The sequence below is a fragment of the Meriones unguiculatus genome, chromosome 10 (assembly GCF_030254825.1).
Source record: "Meriones unguiculatus strain TT.TT164.6M chromosome 10, Bangor_MerUng_6.1, whole genome shotgun sequence".
NCBI lineage: Eukaryota > Metazoa > Chordata > Mammalia > Rodentia > Muridae > Meriones > Meriones unguiculatus.
Window position 1 is genome coordinate 83,444,044 of NC_083358.1, and position 17,852 is coordinate 83,461,895.

General features: G+C 47.3%; 1 protein-coding gene across 3 annotated transcripts in view; it reads right to left on the reverse strand.

Moving 5' to 3' along the window:
- Positions 1 to 17,558, reverse strand: part of Bcar3 (BCAR3 adaptor protein, NSP family member) — a 111,691-nt gene extending 94,133 nt beyond the window's left edge. The window contains exons 1-2 of one of the 3 annotated variants that reach the window (XM_060392803.1): positions 17,443 to 17,558; positions 9,809 to 10,136 (exon numbers count right to left, since the gene is read on the reverse strand). In XM_060392803.1, coding sequence (XP_060248786.1) covers positions 9,809 to 10,125 — 317 coding nt within the window. In that variant the 5' untranslated portion in view covers positions 10,126 to 10,136; positions 17,443 to 17,558. Of the gene's footprint in view, positions 1 to 9,808; positions 10,137 to 16,197; positions 16,414 to 16,701; positions 16,826 to 17,442 lie in introns of those variants that run through there. The other 2 variants (XM_021645010.2, XM_021645009.2) reach the window with 2 other exon arrangements.
- Positions 17,559 to 17,852: the final 294 nt, after the last annotated feature.

The following is a 17,852-nucleotide window of genomic DNA, read 5'->3' on the forward strand; positions in this document are numbered from 1 at the left end:
AAAGAAGATGGAGAGAACAATGCTGGGAAGATCAGGTGGCTCAAAGGCAGCATCTCGTGCTCTATGACCTATGAACTCCTTAAGACAAAGACCTGGCATCTCCATGAATCTCCAGGCCCTAGTCAAAACCTGGCACTTGATGGTTCAACGTACTGTAAATGAAAACATGAAGGGACTTTGGTTCCTCTCTCTCTCTCGATCTGTGTGTGTGTTTATAGGGGAGGGGCTCCTTTAAACCAGTACAGCTGGCTAGAAGTGACCTTTTATACAGACCCTTCAATGGAAGAGCCACCCGGAAGGTCACGAGCCTCTCCCTCTATCTGGGCCAGAGGGTTTTTATGTTAGTTTCACTAGAAAGTTTCCCATACGGGGCCTAAGTCCATGGGATCATGTTTGCCAACACTTTCAATTTTGAGAATCTTTCAATTTTGAGACAGGCTGGGGATGTGGACACATACCCTTCCTTGGAAGGATGAGAAGATTGGGTCTTTCTAAAACTGCTTCTTTCTCTCAAAGAGCCAGTTCCTTCTTGAGTCAGTCTCTGACTCATGTGAAACGTAGCAATGCCTGAGTTTGTTTGTTTGTTTGGTTGGTTGGTTGGTTTTTAAGGCAACAATTGGGATCACATTCCAACAGCACCCTCTCTTGTGCCCTATACTACAGTGAATTGACACCAGAATCCAAGACTGATACTAAGCAGGTATTGGTTGATAAATCACCAAGCTGGGGTTAGCTTGTGCCCAGCAGAACCCCTGCGACAGCATTAAGCTAAAGGTCACTTCTGAAATTTTAACTTGCCAGTATCCAGACTGAATAGAGTAAGAACAAGAAAAAGCATATCAAGGCCAATGTGTCTCTTGGCAGGCACACAAGGTCTGGCATTGGGGACGCGTCAGGCTGTTGAAGCCCAAACACAGCACCTTTGATGAAAGCAGGGGCTTGTCTGCCTGATACCTATCTGTCCTCCCTCTGTTCCCCCCTCTCCCATTCACCCTGCCCTCACCCTTCCCTCTTCCCCACTCCCTTCTAAAAGAGTGTATTTGCTGAGGTTTCTTCTTAAGTAATTCAAAGGCAGAATAAAGTGCTAAGAATTTTAGTTACTGTCAAGGCAGCTCAGAAAAAGAGTTTCATCTAACCAGATATAAAGACTTAGACCTGCCTTCTAGGGTAGACAAGCATTCTCAAGAGGACTACCCGTCTAATCCTTGGAAAAGCAGCTGTCACTCTTCATGCCAACACTCTTCATGCGAGTTCCATGGTAGCCAGGGATATTTAATAGAAAATAGTTCATCTTTTCCTACCATTTTATTTCAAAAGAAAGAAAGAAAGAAAGAAAGAACTCTTCTTTTGAATGACCTTCCCCAGATCCTAACTCATTTCTCTGTCCACAAACTCAGCTTCCTCTGCTATCCCAGAATGCACTGAGCTATGATTCCTCAGGACTGGATCCCAGGGTCATTCCTCCTTACGAGGTCTTTTCCCGGCTGACAGTGTCTACTCTCATTTCAGTTCAGTATGGACATTCCAGTAGTTAAGACTATACCTCTCTGCACAGCTCCAGGTTCCTAATGCCAACTGCCTTTCTGATAAAGAAGTTCACCATCTCCTCATCTCCATCTTGGCACACCTCACACAGACACTTTCATTCCCAGAGATCAGCCACCACCTCCCCCCCAACCAAAAGCCCCCAACCAAAATAATGACCCTTGCCCCCAACTCCTCCTTTTCCCACGAATGACCTTATCCCTTCCAACCCCCACCTGGCAGAATCATACCTGACTATCCCTCCCTATCCTCATCCCACCACATTCAACCCTCAGTATGTTTGCCAGACTCTACAAACAAAATGCATTTTTTGTTTGTTCTGAGATAGATTTTCGTCATCTAACTCAAAGCTGAGATCCTCCCACTTCGGCCCCCCAAGAGCAGGAACTGCAGACATGCATTAGCTCTCCTGGCTTTAAACTGTATCTTGGCCCCACCCTCTTTGTCTCCTCTGTTTCCCAAGAGCAGAACTACCTCCTGTCCCCTCCCAACCCTCTTCTCTATAAGTCAGTCTTCCACAAAGAGGTGAGGCACCTTCTACACCCCCAGTCTGACAATGCTGTCCCTTTCAAAAGTTCCCCTCTGCATACAGAGGAAATCTAACTCTTTAACCAAGGTCTAGATCAGTGCTGTCTAATGAACAAACATCACAAATCATATGGGCAATTGAAAGTTTCCTAATGGTCAAGTGAAAAAAGTACCAGAGAGTAGAGTTAATTTTAATAGTGTATTTTTTTTAACCCATTTCAAAGTTGTTTCCTGGATCCTAACTCATTTCTCTGTCCACAAACTCAGCTTCCTCTGCTGTCCCAGAATGCACTGAGCTATGATTCAATACATAGTAACATAAAAACTACTAGTAACGTAATTTATGTTTTCTTTAAGTTTTTAATTGCCAAGTGTTCCCTCCCCCAGAGAAGCAGTCACCACCAATCAGGGTCCTCTGATGGTATCTTCCCGATGCTTCCTTTTGTACTCCCATTGGATCAATGCATTTGTCCCAGGACCCCTTAGCTGGGTGCTCCCTAAAGACAGGACCATATCTATTTCACTGTCCACTAGGTACCCGGTACCCAACACTCTACCTCAAATAAAACCAGTTTAATAAAAATGCATGGAAGAATGAACAGCAGACTGTAACATTAAGTACAAGATCAGAGAGGGGCTTCTGAAAGTCCACTGGTGATGGCCGGGCTGTTCCGTGTGTGACTGCAATGGTGTCCTGGTATTTTACCACCCTGTATGATTGCTCTACCCACAAACAGTGAGCACTGGCCGAGGCACACCGCTGTAGCAAAGACCTACATAATGGAATCCTAGCCAGACTCCATCAGCACGTGGGAAACTTTCTCCCACTGTTGCTGCAGGCGGAGAACGTGATCTCCGGTTACACAGGGGGATTAGGAGCCTCCCTGCTCTGCCTTCCAGGAGGAAGGAAGGAAATCAACCAGCCTGAGCCCCTCCTCCTTACCGGCTTTGAGTTCTTCCATAAGAATGTGGCAGTTCAGAAGAGTAAAGTAACAAAGGGCAATGTACCTAAAGCTGGCTGCTGGAATCAACACCAAGATCTGGGGCAGCTTTGGTAAGTCACAGCGACATGAACTTCCCACTGATGCTCCGTCCAGGTCAGGTGATCCAGAAGCGCTGAGCAGCCTAGGACTTGACTACTGGTGAGTGGGTTAGAGCTAGGAGCAAGCCTGTGACCTGCTCAAAGCAGATGCCCAGCAGGTGGTCCAAATCACTGAGAAAGTTAGAATGCTGACATTTAGGGGCACCTTCCTAGCTGGGGACCAGTTGGTTAACCATCACGGCACTCCTCAGGGTGGGTTATTTTCAAATCTATTTTATAATTTATATTCTCCATTCACATGCCTAACAGTGGCTGAAGTGGGGATCTGAACTGAGGCTTTTAGCTCATCTGTGCTAAGAGTTATTTTGACTACAGGAGTCACTCTGATCTGGTATCTTTTTGCAGGCTAGAAGGTCCCCCAGCCCTCCACAGCTTTACACATGAAAACACAACCCTTCAACAAGGCAATCTAAGCTTGTCTTTGGGGCACCTAAGGAGAGGGAGCTTGGTATTCAGTTTCCAATTCTATAGGTTAGACTGGGTGATGACCACTATAAACCGCAAAACGGCTGTGACCCAGGGGTGTAGGCCACCCTGTCCAGGTCCCTGGAAGACAATCTCCCCTCCTAATGAACAAGAGCAACAGGGAAGTCTCTAGCATGCATATCCTGGCCAGGAGGGGATGGCTGGCACATTCACTGGCATATCTGTGGATCTATTTACAATGCATCTTAACAGATACTGTGAGAGGTAAACAACTCAGATTAAGGCCCAGGCCTTCCCAAGTAGCATGAGTGAGGATGGAGAAGGCCCGAGGTAGAGCATGTCTGCCTGAAGGAAAGGGATGCAACCTAAAAAGCTCCACAGGAACTGCATTTTGTCACTTTCTGGTCATTTTCTTGGTTATGGTTTACAATCAGTTAAAAAAAAAAAAAAAAAAAAGCCTTTTCTTTCTCCCAGAACAGCTGGGAATGCACAGATCCCAGCCCCTCAGTTCCTTGTCAGGACAGGAGTTAGGATTCCTAACAGGAAGCTTGGAGACCTCCAGGCAGTTCACTCTCTGGTCTCCTTAAAGATAGAAGCAATATAAAATAGGGGACCAGGCTCACCTCTGACCCAGCTGCTACCAGCCTCAGCACACCAGGCACCACCAGGGCCAGACCATATACCATCTCTGGGAAATTGGTAGCCCATCCACAACATCTGCATTTGAACATCACGGAGGCACTTCCAAGCGTTAGTAAAATTCAACCGACTGGGTATTCTTTTCTAGAGACGTTCTTAAACTCAGAACCTTTAAAAACCCAACATTACCCTAGTCACCCAATAAGTGAACTTTTTGTTAAATAGCATCTACTAATCTACTAAGTACATGCTTTAAGTGCAGTTTTTCCTCTGCCTATGAAAAGTCTGCAACTTGCAGGCGGCAGATGTGACAGGCATCAACTACAGACACCCGGCATGTGGTCCCTTGCACTGTAGATCTTTCCAGCTATCTTTGAGAGGAAAGGCTGGGGCAGCATCTTGCTTTGTTGAAGAGAAAGCCATAGCTGGAGAATCTTTCAGGTGAGGACACTGATAGGCCAGAGTCAGGTCTTTGAAATGATTTTCAGAGAGAAGTCTGCATGGATCTTGGGCTCCCTGCCCCAAGCTCTACCTCTGTAAAGATCCGATGCGCTGATACAGCAGGTTAATTACTGCCTGGGAAAGCAAGCTGGTTTTTACCAGAAACAGTCGTGCAGATTCTGTGGCCACTGTCAGCTACAACACTTGTGCCCAGTCAGTCAGAACCCTTCATGCAAACTCATGAAACCCCACATTGTCCTACCACATGTGCCCACAGCACAAGATGCAGAAGGGATTAGTCCCTCCCAGCTGTTCCCAGGAATGTATGCCTCCACATGCCCACAGGCAGAAAACGGGCCCAAGCCCCGATCTCTAAGCTCTCCTAGCAACACAGATATCCCAACAGGAACCTGGCTGCTCTCAGCTCAAGGAGGGTTCTAGATTCAAACACAAATCCATCTGTGAAGATAAAGGAATCAAAGGGACAGCAACTGAATGACACTATGTCAAGAGGAAATCCTGTCTGCAGGTCTTCTGGAGAAGCCTGGCTGTGCATCTGGGACAAAGGCTCCCTGTGACATCAAGCAGCAGGCTTAGGAACTCTCTGGCTTCTGGCTTTGGCCACTTTTCAAAACCACAAATACATCCAAGGGCGGCCAAGACAAGAAAGCTAAGAGATATGGTCTCCAAAAGAAAAGATCAGCTCCTTTTCCAAGCCAGCCTTCTGCCTCTTGGCAACTGAGGCTCTATTCTCCCCAAAGCCCATGTCTGAGGTGTTAGAATGTTATATGGGAGACTCCCCTTTCCATTCGGTGGTGCCGACAGCTGTATCAATGTCACTGGAGGCTGTGGAGCACAGTGTCTGGGGAATGGCCAAAAAGCACCATCACTTCTCACCAAACACAGTTATCTACAGGGTCTATGCTTGGGTGCCTTCAGCTCATTCCCCAACTGATAATGATGGTGATGATGTTGTTGATGAGGAGGAGGAAGAAAAGGAAAAGGAAGGGGAGGAAGAAGAGCAAGGGGAGGAAGAAGAGCAAGAGATCTGCCGTGCCTTATATAGGATTTTGATGTTCCAATAAGAATATGGATATTTGAGATTCTTTAACATTCTTTTGTTTTTGTTTCTGTGTTGAAGCTAGGTTTCTCTGTGTAGCCCTGGCTGTCCTGGAACTCACTCTGTAGAGCAGGCTGGCCTTGAACTCAGAGACTTCCTCCTGCATCTACCTCTTGGATTAAAGGCATGTGCCACCACTGCCCAACCCTTTAAGATATTTTTTTAAAGACTTATTTATTTATTATGTATTCAGTGTTCTGTCTGCATGTACACCTGCGCGCCAGAATAGGGTACCAGATCTCATTATAGATGGCTGTGAGCCAGCATGTGGTTGCTGGGAATCGAACTCAGGACCTCTGGAAGAGCAGCCAGTGCTGTTACCTCTGAGCCATTTCTCCAGCCCCCTTTAAGATATTTTAAAGCTATAAAATATGAGGGATTTATCAATAGCACCCTTTTGCATGGCTTATTCATAACAGAAAGGATATGATATATGCGGACATGTCGGCTTAAAACTCTAAACATTTGGGTCACAGGGGAGACTCTGCTTTGTTCAAGGCTTCCCATGGGATGGATGCTCAGTTTGTTTTCAATTACAATAAAGGGTACAATTTAATGATTAATAAGCAAAGCATGTTTTTGTAAAAATAACAAATCTACAAGTCAGAATATAACAGTCCCCTTGTCTCCCAAAAGTACTTGAAGCTATAGCTAGTACTGGACCCTGAATGTGCCATGTTTTGTTCTAGACACACAGCTATGACAAAAGATAATTTATAAACTGGTCCATAGTAAGAGAATAACATCAATAATTAACTATAACAGGCGTAATAATATACTCAACATACTTTATATCTTGTCAACTTCAACATGCTCTTTTCTGTAGTAGTTAAAACCTTTGAATTCTTACTTTTAAAATGCTCTTTAGAACTGATCTTTAATACACCGAACTGCCAAGACCACTACTTTTACGTTTTGGCCATTCTGAAGGATGCCAACTAAACACAAACACTGCCATACCATAACAATCAAAATGGCTTCTAAGTAACTAATTTGGGGTTTGGGGGGGTGTATATAGTTTGGGGACACTGTATCCAAGGTCTTGTACAAAATCACGCGCCAAAAAGCATGTAGCAGGACATGATTCGTGTGCTGAGTGGAACAGAACAGAAGAGTGAGATTTCCTCATGCTGCGTGGAGGCTCACACTCAAAGTTCAGGGATTATTTCCAGAATTTTCCATTTACTCTTTTCCCTAACCGCTGATGGTGGGTCACCAAAACCCCAGAAAACAAAGGTGCACATTAGGAGATTTATAAGATAAGGTGGGGTAACCATGAAGAGGGACCCTAGGATTCACACGAGGACAGATGTGATGAGACAGAAAGCTTTCATACTCTGCATCCGGCCAGGTTACTGTAAACTGAAATTAGCTGTGGGTGCCAGGTGTTCCCCTAGCTCCTCTCAGCTCTAGGCTGAATCAGCTGCCCACCAATCACTGTGTTTTTTTCAGGTAGAGCTTTTCTCTCCAGAACCTTGGACTCTCATCACACTCCTCATCTCTAACAGCTCATGTGGAAAATCTTTCCTCACATCACAGTTTATTTCCAAGAAGAAACTGAAGTAGCTCATAATCTTACTGGGATATATTTTTAAAAAGAAAAAAAAATCTTCGTACTCTGAACTCTTAAAAAGCAAGAGGGGATTTAAAAAAAAAAAAAAAACAACAAACAAACAAAAACATGTTGGTAAAATGGATCTGTTGCTAATGAGTCTAACCAGGTCAGACTTCATGAGCCCTTGGCACACCACCTGTGGCCTTCTGTGTGATTTGTGTGGGTACTTCTTGTATTTATCCTAAATAATATGATTTTTTTGAGTGAGGAGAAAAATATATGAATTTAGATTAATGGGTTTGTGAGTAAGGTCAGTAGGACTTGTTGATTCTTCTGCAGCCAAGACTTCAAACTCAGGACTTGAGCCTACCCTTTGATAATATCTTTTACAGAGCTCTGACCTCTGTCCAAGTCCATTTTCAAATAAAAAAGCTTTGAACTCCAGACAGGTTGGCAGTGTGGACCTTGGGTGCTTATGAAGAACTTCCTGGAGATAGAAGACAACACCACTACCGCCCTCAGCCCAGCAGCCCCACTCGGTTTTCCTGTGTTCGCTGGCATTTGGTCAGGGAGGAGTGCACAGCTCTAAAGTAGGCCTCTGGGAACTGTCTGTGTCTGGTACATGGTAGATACCCAGCCCAAGAAGAGATTAGTTAAGAAAATGTGCTCCTCAGTAAGCCAGCCGTAACAGCCAGCTCTGACTCTGCATCTTGCAGCCTGACACAGATTGGTGCTTGATTCCGGCAGTCACCTTCAGCCTTGCCTACTAGATGCCAACGGTGACATAATAACAAAAAGAACTTAGGCATGAGCCTCCATATTCGCCCGACTCCGTATCTGCTCATTTCTGCAGCAGGATGCCTGTAGGCTCTCTCTGCTAGGAAGCCACACATCTGGGTTTCCTAGAGGTGGTCCAGGGCTTTCCAGTCCCCAGGATAACCATCGATCTGACATTAAAAACACTGCAGGGCTCTCTAACATTGCCCATGCAGAAGATCTGGGCTTCACCTGTTTTCCTCTTACAAATACGTGAAACTAAAATTGATGATTCACTCTTGTCTGTCCATTCCCTAGCCCCCATTAACTCTACTGTTCTCTCAACTTAACCCACTCCAGTTACAGACCACACCAGCTTTCTTGGGGGTTTGCAAACACACCAAACTTGCTCTCAGCTCCAGCTCTTTGTATTTGAAAGGTCAAGGTTACTTTCTTTCATTGAGGAGTCATCTTAGATCAAAAATTATCACCTCTTTAAAGACCTTTACAAATTCAAAGCAATAACTACCCATGCCCATAGGGACCAGCATGTCAACTTATTTCTTCTGCAGTACTTAGTATACTATTGAGTTGTCTTAATCACTTGTATCTGATCCTTCACTGAAATGCAGCTCAGAGAAGGCATTGCTTCCTATGCAAAAGGACAAAAGCAGGTTGCTGCAACGCTTTGGCTGCTAGAGTGTCTTCAATGCCGGACCAACCCTTTAAGTACTCAATGAACCCTGGGGCCCATGAAATCAATATACTCTAATGAATGTAAGTTCAATATATAGATGGAACCAAGGGTGGGGGGAGGGGAGGAGGAGCCAGGAGCACAGTAGCTATCTTTGCAACAAGGTTGGATGACAAGAAAGATAAGGGAAGAAACTGCCCTGTTTCTTACCTCATATCAACAGGAAAGAAAACATAGCTCCCAAACTGGCTCTAACCAGAAGCCAGTCACAGCCCCGTCCTTATGACCCCAGAGAAGCGGCATTGGCAGCTGCGAGGCTTACTACTCTGAGCCCTGGCCTCAGCAGGGAGAAACCAGTCCTTCCACAACAATATCATGAAGCTGATTTGGTAATGCAGCCACTCAAAAAATTAATTGTGGCATGTTGACGACTAAAGGAAATATGGATCTTAACTTACATATGCCTTGGCATTGCTACAGAATTAAATGGATGTAGTTCAGTATCCCACTCTATGATATTTTTAAATGTGTTCTCTTTTAAGGGTCTTAATGTAGCAAGAAAGAGTTTTAAATCTCAAATATTAGATGATAAGAAAAAAATAATTTAAAAAAATGTTATATTTACATTGTATATATGAATACACTTTAAATCAGAATCCTTATCCTTAAAGGGCACATATGAAAATACGATTAGATAAAATAAGAAAATGAGATTTTCTTTAGTAATGCCAGAGGAGGGGATGGAGGTGGAAATACAGGCGAAATAGGACTGCTACAGTGTGATGCCAGCTTTCTAGAGGTCATACTATTCTCGCGGGCTAGGGATGCAATTCAGTAGCAGAGCGCGTGCCTCACATGTGTAAGGCCCTGAGATCCACAACACCAGAAGGAAGGAAGGAAAGAAGGAAGAGAAAAGGGGAAGGGGAATTCATCTAGTTCGCATATATTTAACCCAAAGCCCTTCAGACAAATGACTGTCACTCATGAAATGAGAAGAGTTACCTGAAGGTGAAGGCTTCCCCTTTCCAGTCTAGTAGTGGGTTTTCCTGGATGATGTCTCGGGTCAGAGGTGAGCACTGCCGTGGAGATTTGGAGTGGGGGAGAGTCCCCATGTGACTGGCATTGTCACAGGACCGTATGGGAGGAGGGCCCTTTTTCTTCCGTGGAAGAGTGCCGTGTATAGACACGTCCTGATAGGCATCTGTGAGGTGCTCAGCGAGAGGAGACTTGCTGCTCAAAAGGTCCATGGATGAGGCCAAGGGGAACTGGTGATTCACGGGCATGTTTCTGGGAAGGCTTGCAAATTTTCCCGCCGCCATGATTCTCAACTCTAAGGAGGGAAGGAGGAGGAAGAGTGAGGTTAAGATGTTCACAAGAACCAACGCCAAGCATGCCGAAGAAACTGGAAATCGTCATGAGACATCAAAAGGTAAATAGTGTCTAAAGGCATCACTCGTTGGACCTTGTAAGATTGGAGAGTTTGTTCATCCTTCTCCTTCAGGGTTCTATAGAGAAATTCAGCTGGACGAGCGGCAAGTCCAAATAGATGAACACTTCTCAGAACCGTCAGAGGCATGTGGACCTTTTTATCATTGAAAGAGGAGGGGGGATATAATAAAAAAAAACAAACAAACAAACAAACAAAAAACCTGTTATCAAAGGACTGGTAATAAACACCAGGGGAAAAAAAAGAATACTGTAAATTGTTAGATGATGGCTACACTGATCCAGCGCCCAGCAAAAGACAGGCAGAGATGACTGGAATTCTTTAGCTGCTGGAAATTCTGCAGTGCCAGACCAAAATCGTGCTACCCACAATGATAGGGCAGCTTCTCTGGCAAAGACTTGATGCTTAAAAATAAATCACTGTACTCTAATTAACCAAGGCAGGGTCAGGGGGTCAGGGGTGACTCTCTCTTCCATACAGACATCCCAAAAAGTCAGGGAAGAAGAAAAAGAAAAGGGGGTGGGAGGAGATGGGTGCAAGGCACAGAAAGAGGAAAATGCCAGGGAGGCACAGCACCAGCTCCAACAAGTGCTTCCAGGTATGGCTGGCAGTCATTTGCCTTGAATGGTACTTAAGCTCCTAAACAAACTGTAGTTTTGACCTAAGCCAAACTGTAAAAGACGCACCAAGGCAAGTAACAATTCCTTGGATACTTGAAGTGCCAGAAGATGCCCCACGCTGCCTATGACATCCAGCTAAGGTCTGCTGAACTCAACAGCCCATCCTCAAGCCCACAGCACCCACTGCTCAACTCACCAGCCTTTCCACTGCGTTGGGGATGGAGGGGGAGGGCAGAGAGCTGTGAGTGAAAATTGCAGAGCTGGTTTTACACAGGCATTGTGGGCTTGGCTTCACCCCCACTCTGTGAGCTCATGGAGGTAGCAGTGGGATAGAGAGAGTTTGCAGAGGAAACACTTTGTATGCGAAGCCACACAAATCCGCTGCTTCATGCAACAGCGAGGGAGGGAGGAGGGCTAGGGACTGGGCATAGTGTAATCAAGAGCAGAGTCCTGACGCCGTCCTCTGTTCTTTGCCAGCCTTGATCATTTCAGAAGCCTGTCTGCTGCACGTGAGATCACACAGAAGGCTTGGCTCACAAGAGATACAGAAAAAGAGGGAGGTGAGTCCCCGGAGGACCGCTCCCATCCTGGCCAGTTCCTGGCACCCTGTCAGCACTTACTCAATGCTAATCATTGTTATTTAAAAAAAGAAATCAAAACGCTCTAGCCTTCTACCTGCCCACCAGTGACGCAAACCAGCTAGCAACCCCACCTCCCTCCCACCCACCAGTGCCCCACACAGCTGTGAACTGCCTCTGTTCAAGCTATCGGCACCTTCCTTCTTCATTGACAGCCCTGAATCATTGCAAAGAAACTGGTGGGGTGGGGGTGGAGAGAGAGAGAGACAGCATACACCATTAGTACCACACAAAAAAAACATCTTCATGTGTAAAGGCCACGATGCTGATCAAGTCTATTTCCACGAGCCAAGAGGAGCAAAAGTGACTTTAGCGCCAGTGACTTTGGCTTCTCTGTACATCTAAGTTTGAGCTTGAGTTTGAGAATGCATTAAAAGGCTCTAAAATGTACCTGGGCAAGGTGATGCACGCCTGTAATCCCAGCACTCAGGAAGGTGGAGCCAGGTGGATCTCTGTGAGTTCAAGGCCAGCCTGGTCTACAAAGCAAGTCCAAGACAGCCAAAGCTACAGAGAAAAATCCTGTCTAGGGTGAGGGGGCTCTAAAATGTCCCTCTTAAGTATGCTGCACCTCAATTTATTCTCTGATAAAAAAACGTCTGTTAACATCTTCTTTTTCTGTTTTTAATTTGACAAACACTTAAGTAAGCACTCTATAAACAAGCATGATGATACACTTTAATCCCAGCACTTGGGGAGGTAGAGGCAGGTGGATCTTTGTGAGTTCAAGGCCAGCTTAGTCTACAAAGCAAGTCCAGCATAGCCAAGGCTACAAAGAGAAACCTTGTCTCAAAAACAAAAACAAAAGTAGCACTGTATATGAGATGCAGAGAGCTCCAACCTAGAAATCTAATAGCAACCCTCATACTGGAAGAAACAACAGTTAATTTTGACAGAAGTACTCCTAGAAATTGGAGAGAAGACAAGAGACAAACAAACAGAAGCCCACAAACTGACTTTATCAGGAAAGACACTCTAACACCAGACCTATAAAGGTATGGAAGTATCCCCACACCTTGAATGCACTGCAGATGAAGAACAGTGGCTTGAGTAGAGGGATTGAGAAATATTTCCTGGAAGATTTACAGCTTAGGGCAAGGCCAGGGAATCTTAGAGGTTCTGGCCAAGTGTCTGGACTTGACTGGACTTCCCTTGAGTGCCAGGGAAGGGGGATCTGGTCTGTAACTCCATAGGTGACTCTGGCAATTCTGCACAGGGAAGCCAGAGACATCCCTCCGACAGATGGCACCATGAAGAACAACGAAGGACCAATCTCAGGTCCTTCAACAATCTCAGGAAGTGGCCAAGAGAAAGGACAGGACAGAGTGAAAAGTCATTAGAGGCTCAAGGACTCAAGTTGGAAGGAAGGAAGGAAGCCATGGCCATGATGGCATGATGCTATGACGCAACAAGAGGTTTCAGAAGGGACCCATGCAAGAGGAAGAGATGCTTACCCACTGGAGCAGTGTGGGAAGTATGAGGGGACAGCTCAGTGCAGAAGGTTAGCATCCGCTGTGTCAGACATGGATCCGGAAGGAGTCTTGATCATCAACACAAAGGGAATACATAAACCAGGGTACCTATTGCATCCCCTGTGATAGTGGATGTGAAAGTATCTCCCACACTACCGTAAGCCATCAACAACATGTGAATTGCATCTCGCCATCTCACCTCAAGCCTATTGGGACCAACGTAGAGAATGAGTTCTGGAAATAACAAAAACCTAGGGCTCGGTCTGGCTGTATATAAGAATCCTGTAAGGAATATTTACAGTGCGGCCCAACCACAACCCAGATTCTAAAATCAGACTCTCTGTGGGTAGGACACCAGCATCAGCATTTTTAGAGACCAGTCTGGAGCCAGGATTGAGAAGCACTTCCCGGGGGAGTAAGTCTCTTGGCAGTGAGCACCTTTCACTTAAATTGTCTACCTGGGTAACAGACTCAAATAGGGCTGACACCATACGAAAGCTTCGAAACAAACAATATGAAGTGACCCCTGACCTCACCACGTTAATATTCTATACAGGACGCTAACAATAAGAGTAAATTTGGGGGGAGGAGGGTCTGGAGAGATGGCTCAGTGATTAAGAGCACTGGCTGCTCTTCCAGAAGACCTGGGTTCGATCCCTAGTGCCCACATGGTAGCTCATGACTGTAACTCCAGTTCAAGGGATCTGACTCCTCCTACAGCCACACACATAGGCAAAACACCAATGCAAATGAAATTAAAATTAAATTATTAAAAGATATCAAATTATTAAATTATTAAAAAGATATTAAATTATTAAAACTCTGCCTCCACGTATTCTTCACTTTCAGATGTTTCTGGGCTGATGCCACTGGTCGTTAAACACTTCTTATGTACCATTTGGTCTCTAGAACATCAAAATGGCATGACTCATAGCCTGGGTCCTGGAGCCAGTATTTACTACTTCCAACCTCTACCCTGCCTCTGCCGTAGTAGCCATGAGGTTTGGGACACGGTACACCACTCTCTGAAAGTCAGTGGATTGTTTGTTAAACAATCCTGTCTTCACGGTTTATTGTGAAAATTAAATGCGATCGTGTGTATGAAGTTCTTGATGCAGAGCAAGCAAGAATACATCTCCAGTCAGGTCAGGGGCCGTGTCTGCATAGCTTTTTCACTGTGACCCCACTGAAATGGGACTTCACAAAGGAAGCCTCTGAGGCTGGAAAGGGTGAGGAGAGAAATGTTTCAACCTAGAACAGATGTAAACACACCAAGCTGAGAGGACATAGACACAAAAGGGAAGAGACACCAAGTGAACCATAGGCCTGCTTTCAAACAAACACCAGCAAAGACTTTGGCCTTGGCTGCCAGAGCCTGAAATACATACAAAGGTCAGATCCTCCATATTGATAGGGAAGTTATGAGACTCTGGGAATGCTGAGAACATGCATGAGCCTCACGACAAACTCTTTAACAGCCTTGCCACCTGCCTTCCTGACTCAGGTCAGCCACGGAGCTTTGTAAAGGTTATGAACTCTGTCCAACTCACTTGCTCTACAAAGACGGCTAAAACAAAACAACAAAACCTGATGATCTTGCAACTTGTGGCAAAGATAAACAGCCCCACTTGCTTGGATTTTTCTCTGGCTTCTGAACCCGGGTATTTTAAAGTTAAACTCACACATGGTAATCTGAACTTTTGTATTTCAAACTGGAAATGCCACTGCCTCAGCCACCCTTACCATGACCATGACAGAGAATTTGCAATTCAAATCTGTAGCCCTATCCTCGTTGCAAAGTCAGACAGAGAGGGCAGATGGAAAGACCCCAAGGATAAAATTGGCTCTTCCCCCCCCCCCCTTAGAACTTTTGCTTGGCTTTAGGAATGAAGGGTATCCTTTTGTTTTTGAAGTCAACTTATGAAGTCTAGCCAACCGATTGAAGTATGAATAATTCTTCCATGGATTGTATTTCAAGCAATACAGTGAAGAACTTACAGGGCAAGGTTCTTGAGATTGGCACCCATCTGACAAAGCAGTCCTTTTTTTATTATTATTATAGGAATTGAAATCTTGGGTACTCATCCTGAAACATCAGGCTTTAACAGCACTTGTGAGTTGGTGTTGGAAGCTGAGGAAGCAGCATTTGGCATGGTAAACTGCCAGGAGGCTTCCTGGCACACGGCGTGGGGTGGGGTGGGGGGTTGGGGGCAAACGGCTTAGCCAGTGGGCTTCCTGGTGACTGAGAGGCCCCTTCAGGATCTCTCCTCCACCGGGGAACACAGTATGAGATAATCAGATTCCAAACTGACCTTCTCTGGGCCTTTGTACTGGCCTTGGAGAGGTCTGTGGAACCCTGGGAGATAAGAGTCAAGGTTTAAAAGACTCTGTGAACGCAGGGCTCTACTTTCCGTGCCTAACTGCTGCAGGCAAAAACAGACTCCCCTTTTCACCTCGCCTCAACCAACTGTTAAGCCTTAGCTCTGCGCTGCGTGCCCTACAGCACCCGCTGCCTTTGCCAGCTGCAAAGTGTCTACATCTGATCAAACTTTCTAAGCGGCAGCAGACTCGGCTGGTAAGGGAAGATGGACTGCCACCCATCCCTCCCCCTCTTTGCCTTCCCCTCCCCGACTCAGGGGGAGCCACACAACCAACTATTCATTCTTTCTCAACAAAGGGAAGGCGACGGGGGGGGGGGGGAGGGAGATGTTGTCAACAGTGACTGGGCTGGCTCCTTCACTTTCTTTGCAAACTTCCCAGGAGATTAGTGGAGAAAGCCTCCGGCTTTCAAGCAGGGTCCTCTGGGCCACCTCACCTCCCCAGCTTAGAGCAGCCTCGGGCAGAACCGTACCGTGCTAGGAGAGGTCCGGGGGCGGGGGGAGGGGGGTCGGGACGGAGTGCGGAGGCCAGCACAGGGGAAGAGAAACCCGCCCGGCGCCAAAGAGTGGGGATGCTCCAGGCACATCACCACGCTCCACTCCAGCGATCACCGGGATCCGAGGACCCCGAGGGCGCAAAAGTCTCATCCCCACTATGGCCACCCCTTCCCCCTTCCCCAAACAACACACACACACTCCCACGGCCAAGTCTGCGGGGGGCGGGGGAGTCAAACCCACGCGCGGGCTGCGGGGGAGAGCCCCGAGCCTAACTCTTCTCTAGAGAACTTCCCAGGCCAGTCTCGGTCAGGCCGGAGCAGGAACGCACGGGGCTCGCTCACCTCTCCGCGCCGCACTCAGCTCCGGGGTGGCGGCTCAGCGCCCGGCGGCCCGCCCCTCGCCGCGGCTGCTCCGGGGGCCCGGGCGGCTCATGGTCCGCGGGCGTCCGCCGAGAGGCCGGCTCGCCCGGCCGCTGCTCACCGCGGCTTCCCTCCGGCTCCTGCCCGGCCCGGCGGCGGCAGGCGCTGCTCTGAGCCCGCGGCGCGCTCTCCAGCCCTCAACTGCTGATTTGCGGCTTCGCGGCCCCACCCCGCCCAGCCGATTCGTCAGGCTGGGCCGAACCCCCCGCGACGTTTACATCCAGGGACCCGGTCGGGCTCTCCTCGGCCTGGATTTGAGAGTTTTGACTCCCCCTTATCGCTCTCCCTCCTCCCCTCCCCCTGAGAGCTAGAACTTCGAGTATCTCTGGACTTGTTCCTTACTGAGCCTCACTCAGCCGGACAGCCTCGCCTAATCTACTCCTTCCCCCTCGCTCCCCCCCACCCACCCCGGCGTTATTTAATTACCCGGCTCTGCAGACACCTGGCTGGCTTTCAATTGAAAGGGCTTTGATGGGACAAAGACCGAGGTAACAAACCGCAGAGAACAAGCCCGGGAACAGGCGAAATCAATCATGTCACACAGGCGCGCGTGCAGACTTGGAGAGCCAAGTGGGTAGAGGCGCACGCAGCGCTGGTTGGCTTCGTGAGGACACGCACGCTAGCAGTCATCAAAACCCGGTTAGAAAGTCGCCGAAGCCGCACGCAGGCAAAGGCGCCAACGAACCAGAAACACGGCTGCACTACGTGGTGGCTTGATTCATGTCAAGGTTATTGCTGTGGTGCCGTTGGGGGGGGGGGGGCGCGGGGGGGGGGGAGTCAGTGCACAGTCCAGTAAGTGATACCAGGTCAAGGAGTCATGATGGTGTCTACCCTACACCACACTGGTGGGTGTTAGATCTAACTACGAAAGGTAAAATGGGTAACACGAAAGAAAAGGTCAAAGGCAAAACTTCGCCGTAAAGATTCCTTAAATTCACGACGCGCTAACGAGAAAGTAAAACTGCTCATTGGCATAGTTGACGTTAAGGATCTCCCGTCCCATGAATGAAAACACAAAAACATAAGCAAGGCGTACACCCAGTAAAGGGACTGTACACCCAATATACAAGGAACACCTTTCCGTTCAGGTGTTTTCGTTCACGCAGTGCGCTGCTGCTCTGATGTATGCTCTGACCGAGAGCAACCTGCAAGAGGAAAGTGGCTTACAAGTTTCAGTCCATCTCCAGGGAAGACCAGGAGGGAATTCAGTCAGGCGGCGGCGGAAGGACTAGTTGGCCTTGTTCTCCAGGGTGTGCTCGGCTTTCATTTTCAGTTCAGGCCCACCTGCCCAGGGCTGGCTCCACCCACATCAATCATTAATCAAGAGAACACCTCACAGGACGCGCCCACAGCCCAGTCTGACGGAGGTAACTCCTCACCGTCGCTCCCCTCTTCCCAGGTGACTCCTAGGCTAGTGGTTCCCAACCCCGTGGAGGTCACTGTCAAATACCCTGCATATCAGACATTCACTTTACAATTCATAACAGTAACAAAGGTACGGTCATGAAGGAGCAACGAAATGATTTTGCGGTCGGGAGCATCGCCACCACATAAGGGCCTGTCTTAAAGGGTCTCAG